Here is a 19,561-nt window from a genome sequence, read left to right as displayed (position 1 = left end):
ATTTAATAAAATTTAAATATATATGTATATATAGAAGGGAGTATAAAAAAAACAAGAATTATTTATTTGATTTTTTTAAAATTGCATCTTGAAAACATCAATCCCCTTCAAAATATTGTTCAGTAGATGATATGCACTTGTCCTAACAGTTTTCCACTGTTTCAAATATTTTTTATATTCTTCTGAATTGGCTGTTAAGTGTCTTCAGCAATTTTTTCTTAACCTCTTCTACATTCTGAAGACACTTTCCCTTTAGGTTTTTTTCATTCTTGGGAGTAAGAAAAAGTTGCAATGGGCTTGGTTGCGTGAGTAAGGGGGGTGAGAAACCATTGTCATGCCGTTTTTTTTTTTGTTTTTATTTTTACAAGCTGGTTGATTTTTAGGATTTTTAGCTAGCTCTGTATGGGCAGGCACATTGTCATGATGAAGCAACCAATCCCTTGATCTCCATAGTTCAGGTCATTTTTTCCCCACTGCCTCACACAATTACTTCAGTACTTGCAGATAGTAATGTTGGTTCACTGTGGTGCCCTGAGGAACAAATTCAATGTGGATGACTCCTTTGATGTCGAAAAAACAAGCCATCATGGACTTGATTTCACCTGTCATGCTTTTTTTAGTCTGGAGCATGAAGCTGTCTTTCACTGGCTGGACTGTTGTTTTGTTTCAGGGTCAGAGCCATAATACCAAGATTCATCCCCTGTTATGACTTTTGACAAAAAAATCAGCTCAGTTTCTGCCTATTCTTTCAATTCCTGTCACACTCTTGGATGGTTCAACTTGTGGTCATTGGAAAGCAGTCTTGGAACAAACTTTGCTGCAATGCGTCTTATGTTCAAACCTTCAGTTGGGATTCTTTGGCATGAACTAGAGGAAATTCTAATTATTTCCTCCAATTTGTTCTGCGACAGTCATACATGTTAGCATCATGTGCTTTTTAACATTTTCATCTGTTCTGGACATTGAGGGGTGACCTGAACAGGGTTCTCTTCAGTTAACATTTGGCCACTTCTGAACCAGGCAAATCACTCATAAATCCTAATCTGGCTTGTAGCTTCCTTCCCATAAGCTTCCCAAAGCAGTGAAATTGTTTCTGTCACTATTTTCTTTAACAGGAAACAGAATTTGATGTTGGCATGTTGCTTCTTAAAGCAACATGCTTTATGATATATTTATTTATGAATTTTTAGAAAGTTATGTTATTTTTTATCACCTTTTCAAAAATCCAAATGGAGAAAAAAAATATATTTAAGTTAATAATGTAGCGTGTACAGTAAAACACAATATTAATAGAATAAAAAATATTAACAATGACAAAAATAACTTAAATAGTAAACTCAAAAATTTTTAAACCAGAATTAATGAAAATAATGCTGTAATAGTAAAAGCCACTAAAGTTAATATTCCTATTATTATGCATGAATATCAATATAAAAAATTACTTATTTTTAAAAAAGGAATAACTTAAAAATTAAATAATAATCCAACTGATAAATTAAACACAAAAAATATTAAAACGTTGAATAATTATAATAAAGAATTTATTATATTATAATTCTATGTATCTGAATAACAAATTAATTTTATTAAACAGTTCTTTTAATTGTAAAGAATAAATAGAAAATAAAAATGGGTATATTAACAATTCATTGCCACCTAAATTTTCAGATCTTATAAAAATCCATGAAGAAAATTTTTCTATCGGACCACTTATCAATTATATAAATATACACCTTTTTAAAAAATTTTCAAATTTCTATCAGACTTTTTAAAAAATAACATATACAACATCAAAAACAGTGTTAAAGCAATAAACAAATATGAAAGAAATAAGATTAAATAACAACATATTTATTTCATACCTTATAAACAGTATGTATATAAAAATTCCAGTAAAAGAAACTTTATTAAAAAAACTTTAAAACATTAAACAATAAAAAATTACCACGTTCAATAATATATGATAAACCAGCTTTACAATACATTGATGGTAATATAATATTAAAAAATGAATCCTTAAATCCTTTTATGAATTTTTAAAAAAATTTTAATACATCTGATGAAGCGGTGCGCCTGTGAAAGTGCTAATAAGAATTTCTTAAAAAGAATAAGCAGTAAGTGATATTTTTGTTTAATTTTATTTATTATTGATAATAATAAATAAATATATATACAATAAGGCCTCAACTTACACAAGGGATACATTCTGCAAATTCATCACGTAAAGTGAAATTTATATAACTTGGGTTGTTTGGCTTAACCTTAAAACACCTGGTACATACATAAAAATTGAATGTAATATACATACAGTACAGTATTGTTTTGTACTGTACAGTACAGTATTGTTTTGTACTGTACAGTACATAGAAGGAAGGCCTAAATATAAATGAAATAATCAGTCTTAAAAATATAAAACAGTAATACAATAAAAACTTACGTTTAATTGTTAATGCTGCAACACTTGTTAAAATTTAATATATACTATACACACTAGGGCTGTTCAAATAGTAATAATAATAATAGAGACCCAGGAGAATATGTTGTGAAGGGTGGTAATATTACATACCATCGTGTAGCCCATTCTTTTAGCCATCTGTAACAATCAGTTTCAAGTTGATTGGTGCAGTGAGTAGATGTATATGACAATTTGTGTAACATGTGTTAGACATTCGCCTACCATGTCCAGCATGGATAAAAAGTTAGAGCAACGTTGTAACGTGAAATTTTTAGTGTAACTCAGGAAGAACTGAAAAGATGCATATGAACTACGGTGTATGGTGAAGATGTTATGAACCAGGTGGTATAAAGCGTTCAAGGAGGGTAGAGAGAGCATTGCCAACGAGCCACGTGAGGGGCGCCCTTCAATGACTTACACCGAGGTTGTAAAGAATATAGCTGCTGTTATCGTCCGCAAAGAATGATGAATTACTGTTAGGGAGCTCGGCGCATGTCTAGACATTCAGTTGACAGTGCATTTTCAATTTTGCATGATGATTTGGCTATGCAAGTCTTGCAGATAGGTGCCACACCTGCTCACACTGGAACAAATGCAATATATGTCTCCATGTGTCAAAACCTGTTATTATGGTTTGATGGGAAAGCAAATGAGGAAATGGATCAAATCATAACCATAGATGAGTCTTGGATGTATTACTACGATCCGGAACTGAAACAACAAAGATGAGTTGCAGCACTGGTAAGGTTATGTTGATAATCTTGTTCAGTTCCGAGGGTTTTTGTATCAACATGCTGTCACTCAAGGCCAGACAGTCACGGCAGATTATTACAAATCGGTTTTAATCACGATGTTGCATTACTTTAAGAAAAAATGGACACACAAGAACATTAACAAAATTTTACTGCATCATGACAATGCATGGCCCCACATTGCTCACACTGTAGTTGATTTCTTGAATGCTCGCAGCATCACAACTGTAACCCACCCACCATGCAGTCCAGATTTGGCTCCTTGTGACTTCTGGTTGTCCCTTGAGTAGTCAAGTTTCTGGTCAGGGGATGGAAATTCAAGACGAATCACGAGGTCATCAAAGCTGTGGGTGCACACTGGAAGGAGCTCGAGAAAGATGTTGTAGTGTTCATATTTAAAAAGTGGCAGGAATGGTGGGAAAAGTGTTAGAAGCTAGGGGGGGTTACTTTGAAAAAGAGCTTGCAGATTTGGAATACTGAATCAATACTTTTTTCTGTAGAGCGTTTTTTTCTCTTGCTCAGCTATCTGAGTGTTATCTTCTGTTTCTTCACTATTAAGTAACTCTACTAGATCTTCATTAGATAATTCTTGAACGTGGAATCCGATTAGTTTAATGCTTTTAATGCTCTCGTAAATTCAGATCTCAGTATTGTATCTCCCTTTCATCCTCTTCGACCTCCTCTTCTTCCTCTATAACACCAGTTTCTAACTTATTTCCTCCATATAACTCTTCAATATATTCCACCCACCTATCAAATTACTCCTTCATATTATAAATCTGTGTACCATCTTTGTTTTTGTATTTAACACATTATTAGATTTTAATGTATGTACCACAAAATTTTCCTTAACTTGCCTGTATGCTCCGTCTAATTTACCAATGATCATTTTTCTTTCCACTTCTGAACACTTTTCTTTAATCCACTCTTCTTTCGCTAATTTGCACTTTCTGTTTATAGTATTTCTTAATTTTTGATAGTTCCTTTTATTTTCTCCATTAGTAACATTCTTATTCTTTCTACCTTCATCCATCGGCTCCAATATATCCTTTGATATCCAAGGTTTTCTACCAGTTCTCTTTGTTCCGCCTAAGTTCGCTTCTGCTGATTAAGGAATTTCATTTTTAACATTCTCCCATTCTTCTATATTTTCTACCTTATCTTTTTTACTCAGACCTCTTGCGATGCCCTCCTCAAAAATCCTCTTTACCTCCTTCCTCAAGCTTCACTAAATTTCACCAATTCATCTGACACCTTTTCTTTAGGTTTTTAAACCCCAATCTACATTTCATTATCACTAAATTATGATTGCTATCAATGACTGCTCCAGGATAAGCTTTGCATTCGACGAGTTGATTTTTAAATCTTTGTTTAGCCTTGATATAACCTATCTGATACCTTGCACCATCGCCTGGCTTTTTCCATGTGTATATTCTTCTATTATGATTTTTAAACTGGTTGTTGGCAATTACTAAATTATACTTTGTGCAAAACTCAATAAGTCGGTCCCCTCTTTCATTCCTTTTGCCCAGCCCATATTCACCCACAATATTTTCTTCCTTGCCTTTTCTAATGCTTGCATTCCAGTTATCAACTATTATTAAATTTTCATTGGCTTTTATTTGTTTAATTGCTTCATCAATTTCTACATATACACACTACCTCATCATCATCATCATGGGTACTTGTAGGCATATAGACATTAACAGTTGTTGTTGGCTTAGTTTTTGATTTTATCGTTATTACTATGATTCAATGCTATCACTATGCATTTTGAAATACTCTACTCTCTTCCCTATCTTCTTTTTCATTACAAAACCTACTCCTGCCTGCCCTTTATTTGAAGCTGAGTTAATTATTCTAAGATCACCTGACCAAAAGTTGTTTACCTCTTCCCACCAAACCTTGCTAATTCCTACTACATCTACATTTAACCTATCCATTTCCCTCTTTAAATTTTCTAACCTACCAATCTTTTTTAGACTTTTAACATTCCACACTCTTGACTCGTAGAATGTTATTTTTTAATTTTCTGGTGACCCCTTCCTTAGTAGTCCCCACTCAGAGGTCCGAACGGGGGACTAGTTTACCTCTGGAATAATTTACCAAGGAAGGCACCTCCATGTGTTTGTTACATGAAAATGTAGCTACATTTTGTTGGAAAAAAAAAACAGCTGTAGTTTTCCATTGCTTTCAGGTGCGCAGTACTCAGAAGATTGAGTAATGTTGATATGGTTGTTTAAGTCTTCCTGGCCTACGCCCTTAACAGTTACTGAAAGAGCTGTTGCTCTCTTTCAGAAATCATTCCTTAGTCTGGCTCTCAACAGATACCTCTCCAATATGATTGCACCTTCAATCCAGCTACTCTGTATCACTGAGGACTCAAGCCGCCTCACCATCGGCAAGGTCTCATGATTCATGGAGGGAGAATAAAACATATAAAAAATAATAAACATACTGATTCATATGGTTTATACAATTTGAGTGGAATTTATAAAATAAAATGCAATGAATGTGACCATATACAGGAAAATCCACTAGATCTTTTAAAACTAAATTCTATGAACATTTTAGATATTACAAAAATGGAAGATAGTTTCTCTAATGTTTCTGACTATCTCTTGTTTACAATACACATTCAGTATCTGATATTCAAAAAATTTTAGAAATACTGGAAATCATAAAAATACAATATTAATACAAATAATAGAGGTTTAGACATTTTAGAAAAATTCTATATTTATAAATATAAAAAAGTAAATTTAATTTGGTCAACCTGAAGAGTTTGAGGATGACACAATTATAAAAGCTGTTGTAGATAGCAGCACTTCTTCAGACATTGTTAATTTATAATATTTCACTTGTATACAGTTATGTAACATTGACCAGCTAGACCACATGCATTTTTATTTTATTTAAACTACTTATTTATTTTTATTTAATTTTAGTAATTGATGTCATATTTCTATACATGGAATTTTTAACTTAAATTTTTAATGTTAATTTTTATTTTAGAAAAATATTTGAATTTAAATTATAATATAAAAATAGTTCTTAATTTTATATGTAATTTGATCTGAATAATTTGTAAAAGTAATTTAATGCAACTGATGCGAGACATTCACCAAAGCAGTTTTGCATGTATAATAGAATTACGTAATTGTCATCCTACTTTATTTATTATTCTGTACTTAGGTTGATCTAATAAATATAATTTGTATATTAGTACAGAGGAATATGATGCTTAAAAGAATTGACTTTAGAAAAATAAATATATATATCGATGTTAACATTCACAATGACTAAATTAATCTTTAGTATTAACATAAGTTTTGTATTTATGTACAATCCAAATATAGTCTTTATAGGTTCCTGTAGTTTTAGATTAATGAAATAATTTCCTAAAACTGATTTAAAACTGTTATTCTGGTTAAAAGCTAAACCTAAAGCTGTTTAACTAAAGCTAATCCACTTTATATACTAAATGTGTGCAATGTGTGTATTCATGTTTTCAGTTTTTAATTTATTTTCATTTTTGTTATTTCAGAATGCATTTCCTGTATCTGGGGTGTATAATACACATTTACTATCTTTAGATGCTTTGCTGACTATTATTGATTCTATCGAAAGTCACTGTAATAGTCGTATTTTAAATGAAAAACGAGAACAGTGTGGATCTGGTTTGTAAAGCTTGAGTTATTTATTACTTTTTTTTGTTTATGTGATAAGATTTTTATATTGTTTTGTTTAATACATCTAGCTTTTTCTACATCATTCTTATCTTATGTTTTGTGATTTATGCATGTGTAATATACACACATGTATACATGCTTATATGATTTTGAATAAAATCTGTTATTTTGGTTTTCATTTAATTGCAATTGTTCATATTTAATCTATTTCAGCTGATAACAATTTAGTTCCTGCTGTACAAGAAGTGTTGCCTTCACCTAATTATATTAGTAGAACTGGAAGCCGTCAAAAAATATCCAGCAAAATTCCTAGTCATGAACAACTAATGGCTATAAAAAGAAAGAAAAAGGTATGCATTTTTCTGTAAATTTGTACTGTTAAAATAGCCTTAATCATTACATTTTGGTCGCTTGGTAGTTGGTTGTTTTTAATTTTTAAGTTGGTTTATGTAGGTGAGCAATTTAAAACTGAACCACTACAGACTAAACCCAGTTGTGACATGTAACATTTTTTGAATGTTTATGAATGAAATGAAAAAGTAAAAATGTAAATTAAATTCTGCATTTAGATTAGCAAATGTTTGCTTGTTTACCATAGATTTACAAGAGCATTAAAGGTTGTTCGAAGTGAGTGCCCTGCACAGTGATGCTCTTTTGTGGTATATTAATCTTACTGAGTCACCTGATGCAAAGATTTTTGTCATTGCTGTCAATTTCTTATTCAATGTTTACCTTCAGTTCAGTAGTGTAGAGATTTGATTCATAACCTTTATCCTTCAAATAGCTTCAAAGGAAAAAATCATTACTAGACAAATCCGGGAAGGTCACTGCTCTCTGCTGACAATTCATTCTTCTGTAAATGCTGCATGAGTGCATGCTAATGAATCATTTCATCTGTGACATGTTACTTTGTCTTGTTGGCAGAAGCTGTACTCTTATTCACAATCTGTTAACCGAGCATAGAATAATTCAAAAATTATACAGTACACTTCTTAATTGACAGGCCAGACAAAAAATATTTGCCCCACTTTACGACCTGGAACAGCACACCATACGTCAATTTTCTTGTCGTGAAGTAGACATTCAAATGTCTGGTGAGGATGTTCAGTCATACAATAACTGGTGTTGTGCGATTGAGATACCCAGATAAGTGCCTCAACTGACATGAAATACAGATTCTGTTTTATCTATGTATTGACAAAGTTTTTGAAGAGCTAATCACAATAATTAAGATGTTTCAGTTTGTCTCTTCTGTTAAGTTGCTGCATAGTTGTTACTGATACAGTTTCAAATATAAATTATCAAGAATTTTATAACAAGATGTGTACTTTATAACAGCACTTTGTTTAATAACTTATGTAGACATTTTTTCAGTCTGGCAGAAATTCTTCTATGAATATCAGCTTTGGCTTCTAGGATTCTAATAGAAGGTAGCCTATGATACTCTTTGCTGGGATAGTAGCATTCAGAAACTTTTCCATGAATATTTGACATGTTTCTTGAAAAGAACCATATTTCCCATAAGTTCCATTGTAATAACCTTTTACTCGGTCAAATAAGGCATTTTAGGAAAACAAACTGCAAAGAATAAAGCTATACTTCAGTGAAATATGAACAGTTTACAACTAACAACAATGAGCATGAGTAGTAGTAGCATATACAACCAACTGTGACACCTAGAAGTAGCAGCATTAAAGGTTAAGCCCAAACAACTACAGTTCAAACTGTGTTAGATCATATTTAAGTTGCTCACCCAAATTACTTTGCCAAGTGCTGATAATAACTTTATATTTTTTAAGATATATATTTGATGTGTTTTACACAGATATAATATTTACTGTTATCAACTTAACAATCACGTTTACATTTCTTACCACTAAGGTTTTCTGTTTTTAACTGTGTAATCTATGTCAAGTTATTGACTGAAAAATCCATTTAATAATTAATTTTTTGTAAGTAGAAACTTCATTATTACTAAATAATAGACTTAGGATTTGTGAAATATTTTTTATCGTAAATCACTCAATTTAATCATATAAAGGAACCATATACCACTTATGCTCCATTATAGCAACTTTTTTTACAAAATCAAGTAAAAGGCATTTTATAAAACACAAGTGCAAAGAAATGTAATATAAAAGTAATAATCTGTTAAGTCTAGTACCTTTTTGCATTGTTGTTTTTGAAACAGTGTTTTTCTGCTTTTTAAAGTTGTAAATTTGTATGATAATTAAAAATAATTGTAGTACATTATATATAAATCAAGAAAATTATTTTATATCATAAAATTATTTTTATGATTTTAAATAAAACTGTTACCAGGTTGTCAATTTTGTACTTATTTCAGTTAAAATTATAACCTGATGAATAGTTCATTAGCCATTTTTTTTCTTTATTTATCCCTTTGTTTCAATGTGAAATTATTCCAATGAATACTTTGATTATTATTTGTGGCCATATCAATCTGTTGTGGATGTAGTCTCTTCCAGTTATTCCTGTTAATTACTGTCTCTGACAAAGTCCGCCTCCTGTCTCCTCCATGTCTCTCTGTCTTGGGCCCTCTGCTTCCAACTGATTCCGGCAGTCCCTTTGATGCGGGTCTTCCTCAGAATACTTAATATTAACTTCAAAATAATATAATGTTAATGTGTTATAAATGTTTGCCAGTTAATTTGGTTTTATTTTCTTGAGAGTTTCTTAAATAATTATTAGAATAGGGACCTCATTTTATGTTTCGTTCAGTGAAAAAGTAAATACTTTATTTGATATTTTACTTTCTTATATTGTAACACAGTTTGAAGTCAGTTACAACAGTTTATGATGTTTTATTTAAGCTAGACAGCTAGTATAATATCACACTTAACTTGTTTCTGGAATTCTCTTTTATTTACCAGATTTGATTTGAATTACTTTATTTTGTAAATGGAATGTTCTAGTGTTATCTCTCTCACTGCTTTCTACTGTTCTCTTATATTCTCTACTCTGTATGATTCTTTTCTATAATTTATTATGCTCCTTCTATTTTTTCTGATTTCTTTAATTGTCATTAACAGGTAATTCTTGAAATGTTTACTCTGTCGTGTTTGATAAGTGCATTTCATCTATTCGTTCACCATCATTGTATACTTTGACACTAATTTATTTCCATAGATTTAGTTTATGTTATCTTATTGTATGTAAGTTAATTTTCTGCTCATTGTTTTGGCAGTTTGTACTATTTTTGCCATCTATTCTGTCAGTACATCTGTAATAAAATGCTTACTAAGATAGAACTATATTTATTACATTTTACAAGTTTTACTAAGAATGAATCACAATGACTTTTCTATGTGGTGATGTATTATTTTATGTCTTATATTTAATGTATGTATCTCAAAAGTCTTTGTGACAGTTGATTGATGAAAATTGAAATTTTTTCATATTTTTTGCAGTTATTGAGTACAGGAACAGAACATTTTAATACAAAACCAAAAAAAGGTATTCAGTTTTTACAAGACCAGCATTTGTTATCATCTCCTCTTGATCCTCAAGAAGTAGTCATGTTTTTAAGAGAGAATCCACACTTAGATAAGAAGATGATAGGTGAATTTATAAGCAACAGAACTAATCTGTCTGTATTAGACTGCTTCGTCAAGTAAGCACGATATTGCTGTAATGCTTATATTAATATTTACTAAGTATGATGTTTTGGTGATCTAAATTTTTTTTATTTTGTATGAAAACTTATAGGAATTTGTCTTTGTTATTGTCTCACAGTATGATTTTTTACACTTGAGGATTTTTTTCAATTTTAATCTTATAACTATAATTTTGTTTGTTGCATTAATATAATCAGTCTAATTTTATAGTTAAGATGAACCTCCTCTTAGTGATTGTTTATACTCATTTTCAGTGATTGTTTTAATATGGTCTTGTTTACAACTCCTGAGTAATTTTTTTTTCAAGTGTTAATAATCTCTGTGGTGAAAAAATTCACAAAAATTCCTCTTAGTGACAGTATTTTGACTTATATAGAAAATAATAGATGAGATTTTCCTAATATTTATATTATTTTTCTAAAGTGTAAGTTGCAGTTGGTGAAAAGTAAGCTCCCCCACCCTTAACACAATGAGATGAGGATAATATGTATGACATGTAAATGAGATGTAGTCTTGTACAGACTTAGGCCAACTGTTCCTGAAATGTGTAGTTAATTGAACCCCAATCATGAAGGTACGAGGTCTGTTCAGAAAATACGTAGACTGTTTGAATTCCGCGGGTCCAGTTGGTTCCAGTCAAATTCGTTTGGCATCGCCATGTTCATACAGATCAGCTGATTACAACGCAGTAATTTTGATTGCAGATATCATTATTGGTTGCTTAGCTACGCGGTTGTGAAGTGTGTTTTTTTCATTTGGCAGATTTTAGAATAAGTGACTTGAACAAGCAAAGAGTTGCTGTGAGATTTCGTGTTAAATTTGGAAAATTTGTGAGTGAAACTTTTGATATGCTCAAGATGGCTAATGGCGATGTTGCTATGAAGCGTGCGACATGTTTTAAAGATTGTCAAAAGTTGATTGAAGATGAGGAGCGTCCTGGACGTCCTTCCACGTCAACTGACGACTCACACATAGACAAAATCAGCGTCTGACCATCAGAGAAGTTCATTGAAGTTCTCAAAAGTCTGCGGGACTCTATCCGGCAGAAAAGGCCAGAAATACAGAAGAGTGGTGACTGGTTTTTTATCACGACAATACTTCGTCCCATTCAGCCCTCAGAACTCATGAGTTATTGGCCAAACACTCAATCACTGTTCTTCCCCACCCACCCTACTCACCTGACCTCGCTCCTTGTGACTTCTTCTTGTTCCCCAAATTCAAAAGACCTTTGAAAGGAAGAAGATTTGAGACGATTCCCGAGATTGAGGCAAATGAGATGAAGGAACATCATAAAAGAAGCGTTCCAGAACTGTTTCCAAATGTGGAAACACCATTGGGATAAGTGTGTGCGTCAGGGAGGAGAGTACTTTGAAGGGAACCCAGACAAGTAACTTCTAAATAAACTGGTATCATTCACTGGTATCCACTGTCTCGTATTCAAATCTGTATAAAAGTAACTTTTACTTTTATTAGGATTTGAACCTCAGAAGCTTCATCTTCGAAAATTAGCTGTTAAACTTCTCATTTGTAATAATGAGTTAACCACTAGACCAGTCTGGGATGGCTGTGTTACCAATATGGATTAAGAAAATTAGAGGATCATCATAAGCAGAAAGTATAAATTTAGGTAATAAAGAAATACATTCATAAAATATATTAAGAGAAATTGTATATACTTATAAAATTACTCTTTCTTTCTTCGAAAATATTTCTGTAGATTATTACAAATTATTTCCAAGTTATAGAAGTATTGAAATTATAGAACGTCTACCCCCATTTTTTTACCAAACACTAGGAAGAATATAATGCACAGATATAGACACAGTATAACATTGTAGGGTTAATCATAATATTATTAAGAGCAAAGGTAAATAAATTTAAAGAGATTTAATAATTCAGTAAATTATAAAAATTGATATTTTAAAATAAATAAAATAGAAAATCATTGGATATTCTCTATAAAGATATTCAGAAATGTTATTGGAAAAAAACAAACATTTCACAAGAAATATTCAAAATTGCCAGTTATGATTTGGAAATTGACTTTATAAATAAAAAAATTAATTTCTATAAATAGGATATTAGACTTTTCATCTCTATCCTATGAGTGACTCTGGCTACATGCCAAATGAAAGAAAACAAAATTTTAAAGGCTGTGATTTCTTAATCCCTTCTTTAGGGAACTGAATATATTGTGCATAATCAATACATTTATTTATTCTTTCAATAATAAATATGGTGACACAATTTGATAAAAATTAACTTTAGCATAGAGTTCATCAGTTACCAGGTTTTTTCTTTTAACATCCTATTTGTTTGTTAATATTTTGTCTTTCATGTTTAAAACTACCTTTATTAAACATTCACTGTTATTGGATTTTTCCCCAACTTAACTTAGCATCTCCTTGTTTTTGTAGTCAGCCATGTAACTGCTTAGATTCTTTTCTTTTCTTTTTTTTCAATTTACACATTTTTTACATCCTACATCTTTATTTGCTTATGCACATACATTAACCATTTAATTTGTTAACTTTTTTTACATGAGTACTCATTGCAGTAATTATTTTTACTAAAATTGTGCTTTTTTGCATTGCTGTTTTTTTAATAAATGTGTGAGTTAATTTGAATGACTTAATAATTAATGACAATTAGAATATAGATAAACTTATCACTAATACTACAGGTAATAAAAATCTAAGATTAAGTAAATAAAACAACAATCTAACCTCAACAAGTGAAGTAAGAGTGTCATTACAACTTAATATACACATCATTTACATAAAATTAAACATGCAAACTTAATTTTAATGGTTAAATTAATTAATTACAAAAAAAAATAATATGCTAAGAAAGCAAAACGTAATTGGTAAAGTGTATGATGAAAAATAACAAATTTGCCATGTTTAGAACCGTAAATATCAAAATCAAAAAATGATCGTGGTTGTGTGGTATAGTCTTTGCCTTTCATCTGGAAATCCAATCATCAGGAACGGCATTTTTCATACACTACAAAATTTTATTTCCATACTCCCACATATAAGCTTTAAAACTTCTGTGATGAATTCAATCATCAAAGGGAAAAAAATGATTCTGATAAAATATTCCAATATATTTTAATACATTGATATATTATGGATTCTCTATCAGATGTAGATAAATAACTGCTTATATGATTAGAAATAAAGAAAGTAGTAAATCATAATTCAAGAAGCAAGCAGCCTACCTTGTTTATCAAAATCACACTAAGGGTTAAACCATACATGACACTATTACTGTGGCTGCTTGCATAGAAATTCAGTTTCTTAAAACATAAAATAAAATACTAAAAATTGTTATCACCACACTAATCTTCAATTCTATATTATGATAAAAGTATACAATACCTAACTTCTCAAGAAATTATAGCTGAGTGAAATTACATTTTTTGTCAATGTTACTGTAACTTTATGACTGTAATCATTATTTTACTTTTAAGACAAATTTCTTTAATTCTGAACAAAATTAAATTATAGTTAATATGTTGAAAATAAAATTTCAACAAAGGAATCATCCTTTTATAACATAGGATGATTTTACACTGATGGAAATTTGAGATAAAATCTGTTACTCATAGCAGAGAATGATGGTCAACAGAAACACACCTATTAGCATTACTTGAGAGAGAGAGAGAGTGTGTGTGTGTGTGTGTGTGTGTGTGTGTGTGTGTGCGCGCATGTGTGTATAATTATCTATTAAAAAACTTAATCAAATACTGTCTGTTAAGTGTTAGCCATCATTTGACTATTTCAGCTTTTTCAGCTGCTGCATGAAGTAATCAATAGATATCTTGGAATACCATGTGACCACTATGAAAACATCCTTCTTTTATATTCATGTCTCTTCTTCAAACTACTTTAACCAACACAATATATTGTGGAAGTTGATATAATTGGTGTATTACATTCTGTGACATATTTATTGCTGTATACTTTTTGTGATATTACTCTTTTTTTTTCTATTCTAACAATTTTTGAGTTAGTTAATGCTGTAACAAAAATAATTAAACAAAATTCTGCAATACAGCGACATTTTAGGGCTGCGTAAGTCCACTTTTCTGTTACTCCATATGTTCTTTATTCCTTTTCTTCTTTCAATTAGACCATTTTAAATCTTGTTGCATTTCCTTTCTTCTTTTCATCTTCTTAACATTGACTCCAGTACTTTTTCATTCTTTTTGCGAGAATGCTTGTTTTTGCTCTTCTTTAAATTTTCTGGAGCTGTTCTTTAGATTTTCCTTTTCATCTAGTTTGAAATCCTCAGTTGCTTTTTCAAAATTATTCTATCTGTTTTTATTTTTTCAAATCTTTAGTTTCTAGATTTGGTTTACTTCCCAGTGCCACCTTGCTTTTGTTTTTCTATCTTTGTAAAAGTTAAATAATTGTTTTTAAGTCTATTGTCATTCATTCTATAAATATGACCAAAAAAAGTTGTTTTCTTCCTTTTGTTTTTAAATGCTCTACCTTCTTTTTATAGTTACCTGTTCACTTCATCATTATTCCCCAACCACTAATTCCCAAGGTACCTTGAATCAGTAGAAGAGTACATTTACTCTCCACAATAATTATATGATGTAAGAAATAAATATGCAACACATTGATGCCATGTTATTTCATATTGTTATTTAGTGGTTTCTGTGTGGAGAATGTTTTTAACAAATCTTTCTAATTAAGAATTGCTGAGAGACATCTTAGATCTTTTGAAACAAGTAAGGATAGTTTTTGTCATGCACTAGGAAGTCTGTACTGGTCAAAAGTTCTAGATTTTGTAATTGATTGGAACTCAAAGTTCACTCATGACACCACACCATCGATTAATTTCATTTCTGCAGGGTGATAAAGTAAAACATCGTGATAGTGTTCAAAAACATTAAACAGTAAAAACCTGATAGTGGTTTCAAAACACTCTCAGTAATCTCCTCTATAGATCTATAGATTTTTTTTTTTGGAGCACTCATGAACTGGCTTTCAAACTATATATACTTTTTTATATATACTTTATTTGGGAGTTTAATAATACACCAGTTTTTATCATTAGTTAATAACTTATGCGTTGTAAAATAAAAAAGGTCGTAGATGTTAATGTTAACCTTTTTGATATATTCCAGAAATATTAGATTTCGATTCATCTTCTGCGATTTGTAATTATGATGACTGAGTAGACATGGCTTGTGAATTTTACAGTTGTCACAGATTTTGTGGTGTAAGGATATTGTGAACAAAACACAGAAAGTTCATGCTTAAGATTTACATTATTATATATTATTATTTTGTTAAAAAATGTATATTTGCCAATATTTATAATTACTCTTAATTTGTCTTTGTTAGCTCTAAAAATGTGTAAAATTTTAATCAGTGTAATAAATTTGTTAATACTGTTATCTATTTCTAATCTTTAACTGATCAGTATTAATTTTCATTTGTTGCAATTTGAAATAAGCTGAAGCCAATTTTATCATATGATTGTCAATTGGAAAGTTTTTGGCCTGAGACGGAGATGATACAAGTATGACAAAATGACTATGATATTTGTCAAATATGATCTTTAAATGGCATGCTGTAAAGTTTCAGATGAGTAAATTTAGTTGCTTGTTTGTGGCAGCTAAGTAAAGCAAATCAGTTTTGACATTTTCTGAAAAATGTATAAAATTTTGAACTGTTATGAACTACTTTATTTTTAAAGATTTAACCACAACAGACATACAAAAACAGTTAGATTGTTGAATATAAACATAGCCTTGTATCTGTTTTAGATGATGAACACTTAGGATGCCCAGACACGCTATGACCAACAAAATGGTCACAAAAATCCACAATGCCGAATTAAATGATCAACTGAAGGTTTGCAAGATTGCTGACATAACAAACATGTAGATAGATCATACCCGCTTTATTTTACATGATTTTTTTGGGTATGGCAAAGCTTTCCATTCAATGGGTGCCATATTTAACAGCCGTCCCAACCCCATAGGGGGTTGGGATGGCTGGCAACCAGTAACGTCACCTTGTGACGTTACTGGTCGCCACACCACCCCCTTCGTTCTAAGCTCTGAGGGGCTTTACCGGAGGTCGTCTTTAAACCCTCTATCTGATTACATCTTGTAGTCATCAGCCAGGCCTCGGTCAGGATGCCACCGAAGAAGAACAGCCACTGTAGACCACTTCTTGCGGATCATCCAGTTAATATGGAGATCCAGAATGGAATGTATTCTCTCAAGTTCCCTAACAGCTCATGAACGTATGACCTTGTATTGGGGACAGACGTAGAGGACATAGTCCGCTGTATCATCACTCCCACAATCCAGGCATTGACTCAAGTCCACCAAACAAAACCTAGCCAAACTCACCCAAAAGACATCATGCCCGGAGAGAAACCGTGTAATATACTGATTGGGGGAGACCCATCCAATCGCACCTAAATCAGACACTAGGAAATATACCATGCATGTAGTGACCTGTGGGGCATTCGTCCCACCTGACCTGCCAAGACACAAGGTCCCGGTGGTCTACATTTAACAGCCAACCAAAAACACATTTGACTTAACATTTCTCAAGCGTGTTCAGATTTATTTAAACACAATTCTGTTGAGTTTCTTTATATTTTATAGCAGTAGATGAAACATGGATTCACCATTAGACTCCAAAGACCAGAACCAGTTTGAATAGCGGGTGGGAGCAGGTGAAAGTGTCCTAAAGAAAGCGAAAAAGGTTCCTACAGGGAAAGTCATTGGTTCAGTTTTTTTGGGAATAGTGTAGTCTTTATAGACCACCTTGACCACCTTCCCAAACCTGAACAAGTAGCTCAGTAGATCAAGGTTTACTTCAAATGATGAGGCCAAAGCTGAAATTTTTTATTTTGCAGAGTTGGATAAATCCCATTATATTGAGGGTGTTAAAAAGTTAGAAAGTTGTTTGGTCTAAATGAACTGAATTGCAAGGTATTGAAAAATATAAAATACATTTTTTTTTTTAAATCTTGTGTTTTCTTTATCAGGCCAAGAACAGACAACCCTCAAAAAGAACTACAAAGGGTTAGTAGACTTTAACATCTTCATCGATTACTTTTTTTATTGAAGGATTACATAAAAACCTCAGGGGAAATATTACACTTAAAGAGAGTTTTGTATCATTTATAATTTCATCTTATACAGCCCAAAAAAAATACATATACATTTACAACAAAATGTAAATTTTAAAATTGCCATCAAGAATATGTAATTAAATTCTGATATTTGTATTATTCTAGGTCGTTTGACTTTACCGATACTAGAATTGATGAAGCATTGAGGATGTTTCTAGAAACATTTCGTTTACCTGGAGAGTCTCCATTGATTGCTCACATTATGGAACACTTTGCAGATCATTGGCATGTAAGTTTTATCATAATTTTTTGTAGGTGTAAATTATACAAAAAACTGAGTTTAGCTTTATGAAATGAATTCATAGGCTGCGATGAATGGACTAGAAATATTATGAAGTTCCAGAAATATTTTTATCAGTGTATAATGTTTTTATTATATCCCAATGGTTCCCTACTTCCTAACAGCAGGCTGCTCTAGGGAGATATCTTGTTAACCTTGTTATTATTTATTAATTATATTCTGCAAAATTCTTGTCAATTTATATGTATATTAACAATTATAAAACGGTATGTTAATTTAAAAAATCGTTCATTGAATGGATTAACTTTAAATATGAATAAGCATTACTGTATGCTTCTCAGTTAGAAGTTGCTGTATGAATAGTATTTCTTTCATATTTTGTGTGAAAATTTTTTGTATCTTTTTAGATGGTTTCTAAGTATATTCCCATTAAAATATAGAATTATTTGAAGACATCTTGGAATACCTTCAAAAGGTTGGAACAGGTTTTCAGGGTGAAAATATGGGTTCTCACATTATTATTTGGCTGTTAATATGAATATAGTTAATTCAAAATGTTCCATGCAGGTTATATTTACAAATTGTTTTTAATACGTGCATGTATATGAGGTTCATCTGGTATGACCTTTGGTGTATTGCTTATCCCTCAGTTGATGTCAACATTATGCTACTTAATTATTTAAATTCTACTCTAGAATAAAGTACTGTGACCATTTGGATTCACATTGTGGTACACTATATGTCTGTTATATTTAAAATATCAGTTGGCCTGCCAGTTGTGAAATAGTGATAAAGTTCGTAAATGTGAGATTTTTTTTGATTATTTAAGGATTATCTTTAATGGTGAAATATGGGTTTTCTATGTAATACCAGAAAGCAAACATCATTACAACGGCAACTTCAAACCAAGATTTTGAAGTTTATGTAAATGGGAATACAGGTATTTCATACGTTATGTGAACTTATACTATATGTATAAATTGTTATACAACATTTTAAATTAAAAAAGACATATTAGCTACTTGGCATTTTAGAGGGATTAAACTTTTACCTAATTGATTATCATCTTTTATAATTGAATATCATCTGCATATGTTAGTAACACTACCTTGTAATAAACTTTATAATAATAATTATCAAAAGGTTCAATAACATCTTTAAAAAAATTATTCTCTATGCTTTATGGTCATTTATTCCTAAAAAACTGATATACACCTCTACCAAACAAAATAACAGAACTATTCTCTTGTAACATAATAGAGTATGTTGGATTACAAGCCAGGTGTATTATATTTCTGTTGTCATTTTTATTAAATTACCAGACAGCCTAATTAAAATATCTTGTGATCAATTTATATAAAATTTAATTAAAATATGTAGTTTTAAAAAATACCATTATACCACTTCATGAAATTTAAAATAATACTTATTAAATAAACATGATTATTTTATTCAAATAATGTCAATTTATGAATTTCAAATTTTTATTTAATTTTGTATTGATTTTATTTGTTATATTATATTTTTCTATTATTTCAGATATTTATTTTTTTTTTTTTATTAATATGAATTTTAACCAATTCGCTTTGAAAAAAACATTTCTTTGT

General features: G+C 30.8%; 1 protein-coding gene across 5 annotated transcripts in view; it reads left to right on the top strand.

Moving 5' to 3' along the window:
• Window positions 1–19,561, top strand: part of garz (Sec7 domain-containing protein garz) — a 201,682-nt gene that overhangs the window by 75,518 nt on the left and 106,603 nt on the right. For all 5 annotated transcript variants that reach the window (XR_012758824.1, XR_012758825.1, XM_075382294.1 and 2 more), the window contains exons 15-18: window positions 6,755–6,887; window positions 7,113–7,249; window positions 10,331–10,533; window positions 17,819–17,942. Coding sequence is in view for 3 of the 5 variants with exons in the window: in XM_075382294.1 (XP_075238409.1) it covers window positions 6,755–6,887; window positions 7,113–7,249; window positions 10,331–10,533; window positions 17,819–17,942 (597 nt within the window). In the remaining 2 variants the exon portion in view is untranslated. The remainder of the gene's footprint in view (window positions 1–6,754; window positions 6,888–7,112; window positions 7,250–10,330; window positions 10,534–17,818; window positions 17,943–19,561) is intronic.

This window comes from Lycorma delicatula, chromosome 1, assembly GCF_047948215.1.
Source record: "Lycorma delicatula isolate Av1 chromosome 1, ASM4794821v1, whole genome shotgun sequence".
NCBI classification, from domain to species: Eukaryota; Metazoa; Arthropoda; class Insecta; order Hemiptera; family Fulgoridae; genus Lycorma; species Lycorma delicatula.
Note: the sequence above shows the minus strand (reverse complement) of the source record. Positions and strands in the feature narration are given on the sequence as shown.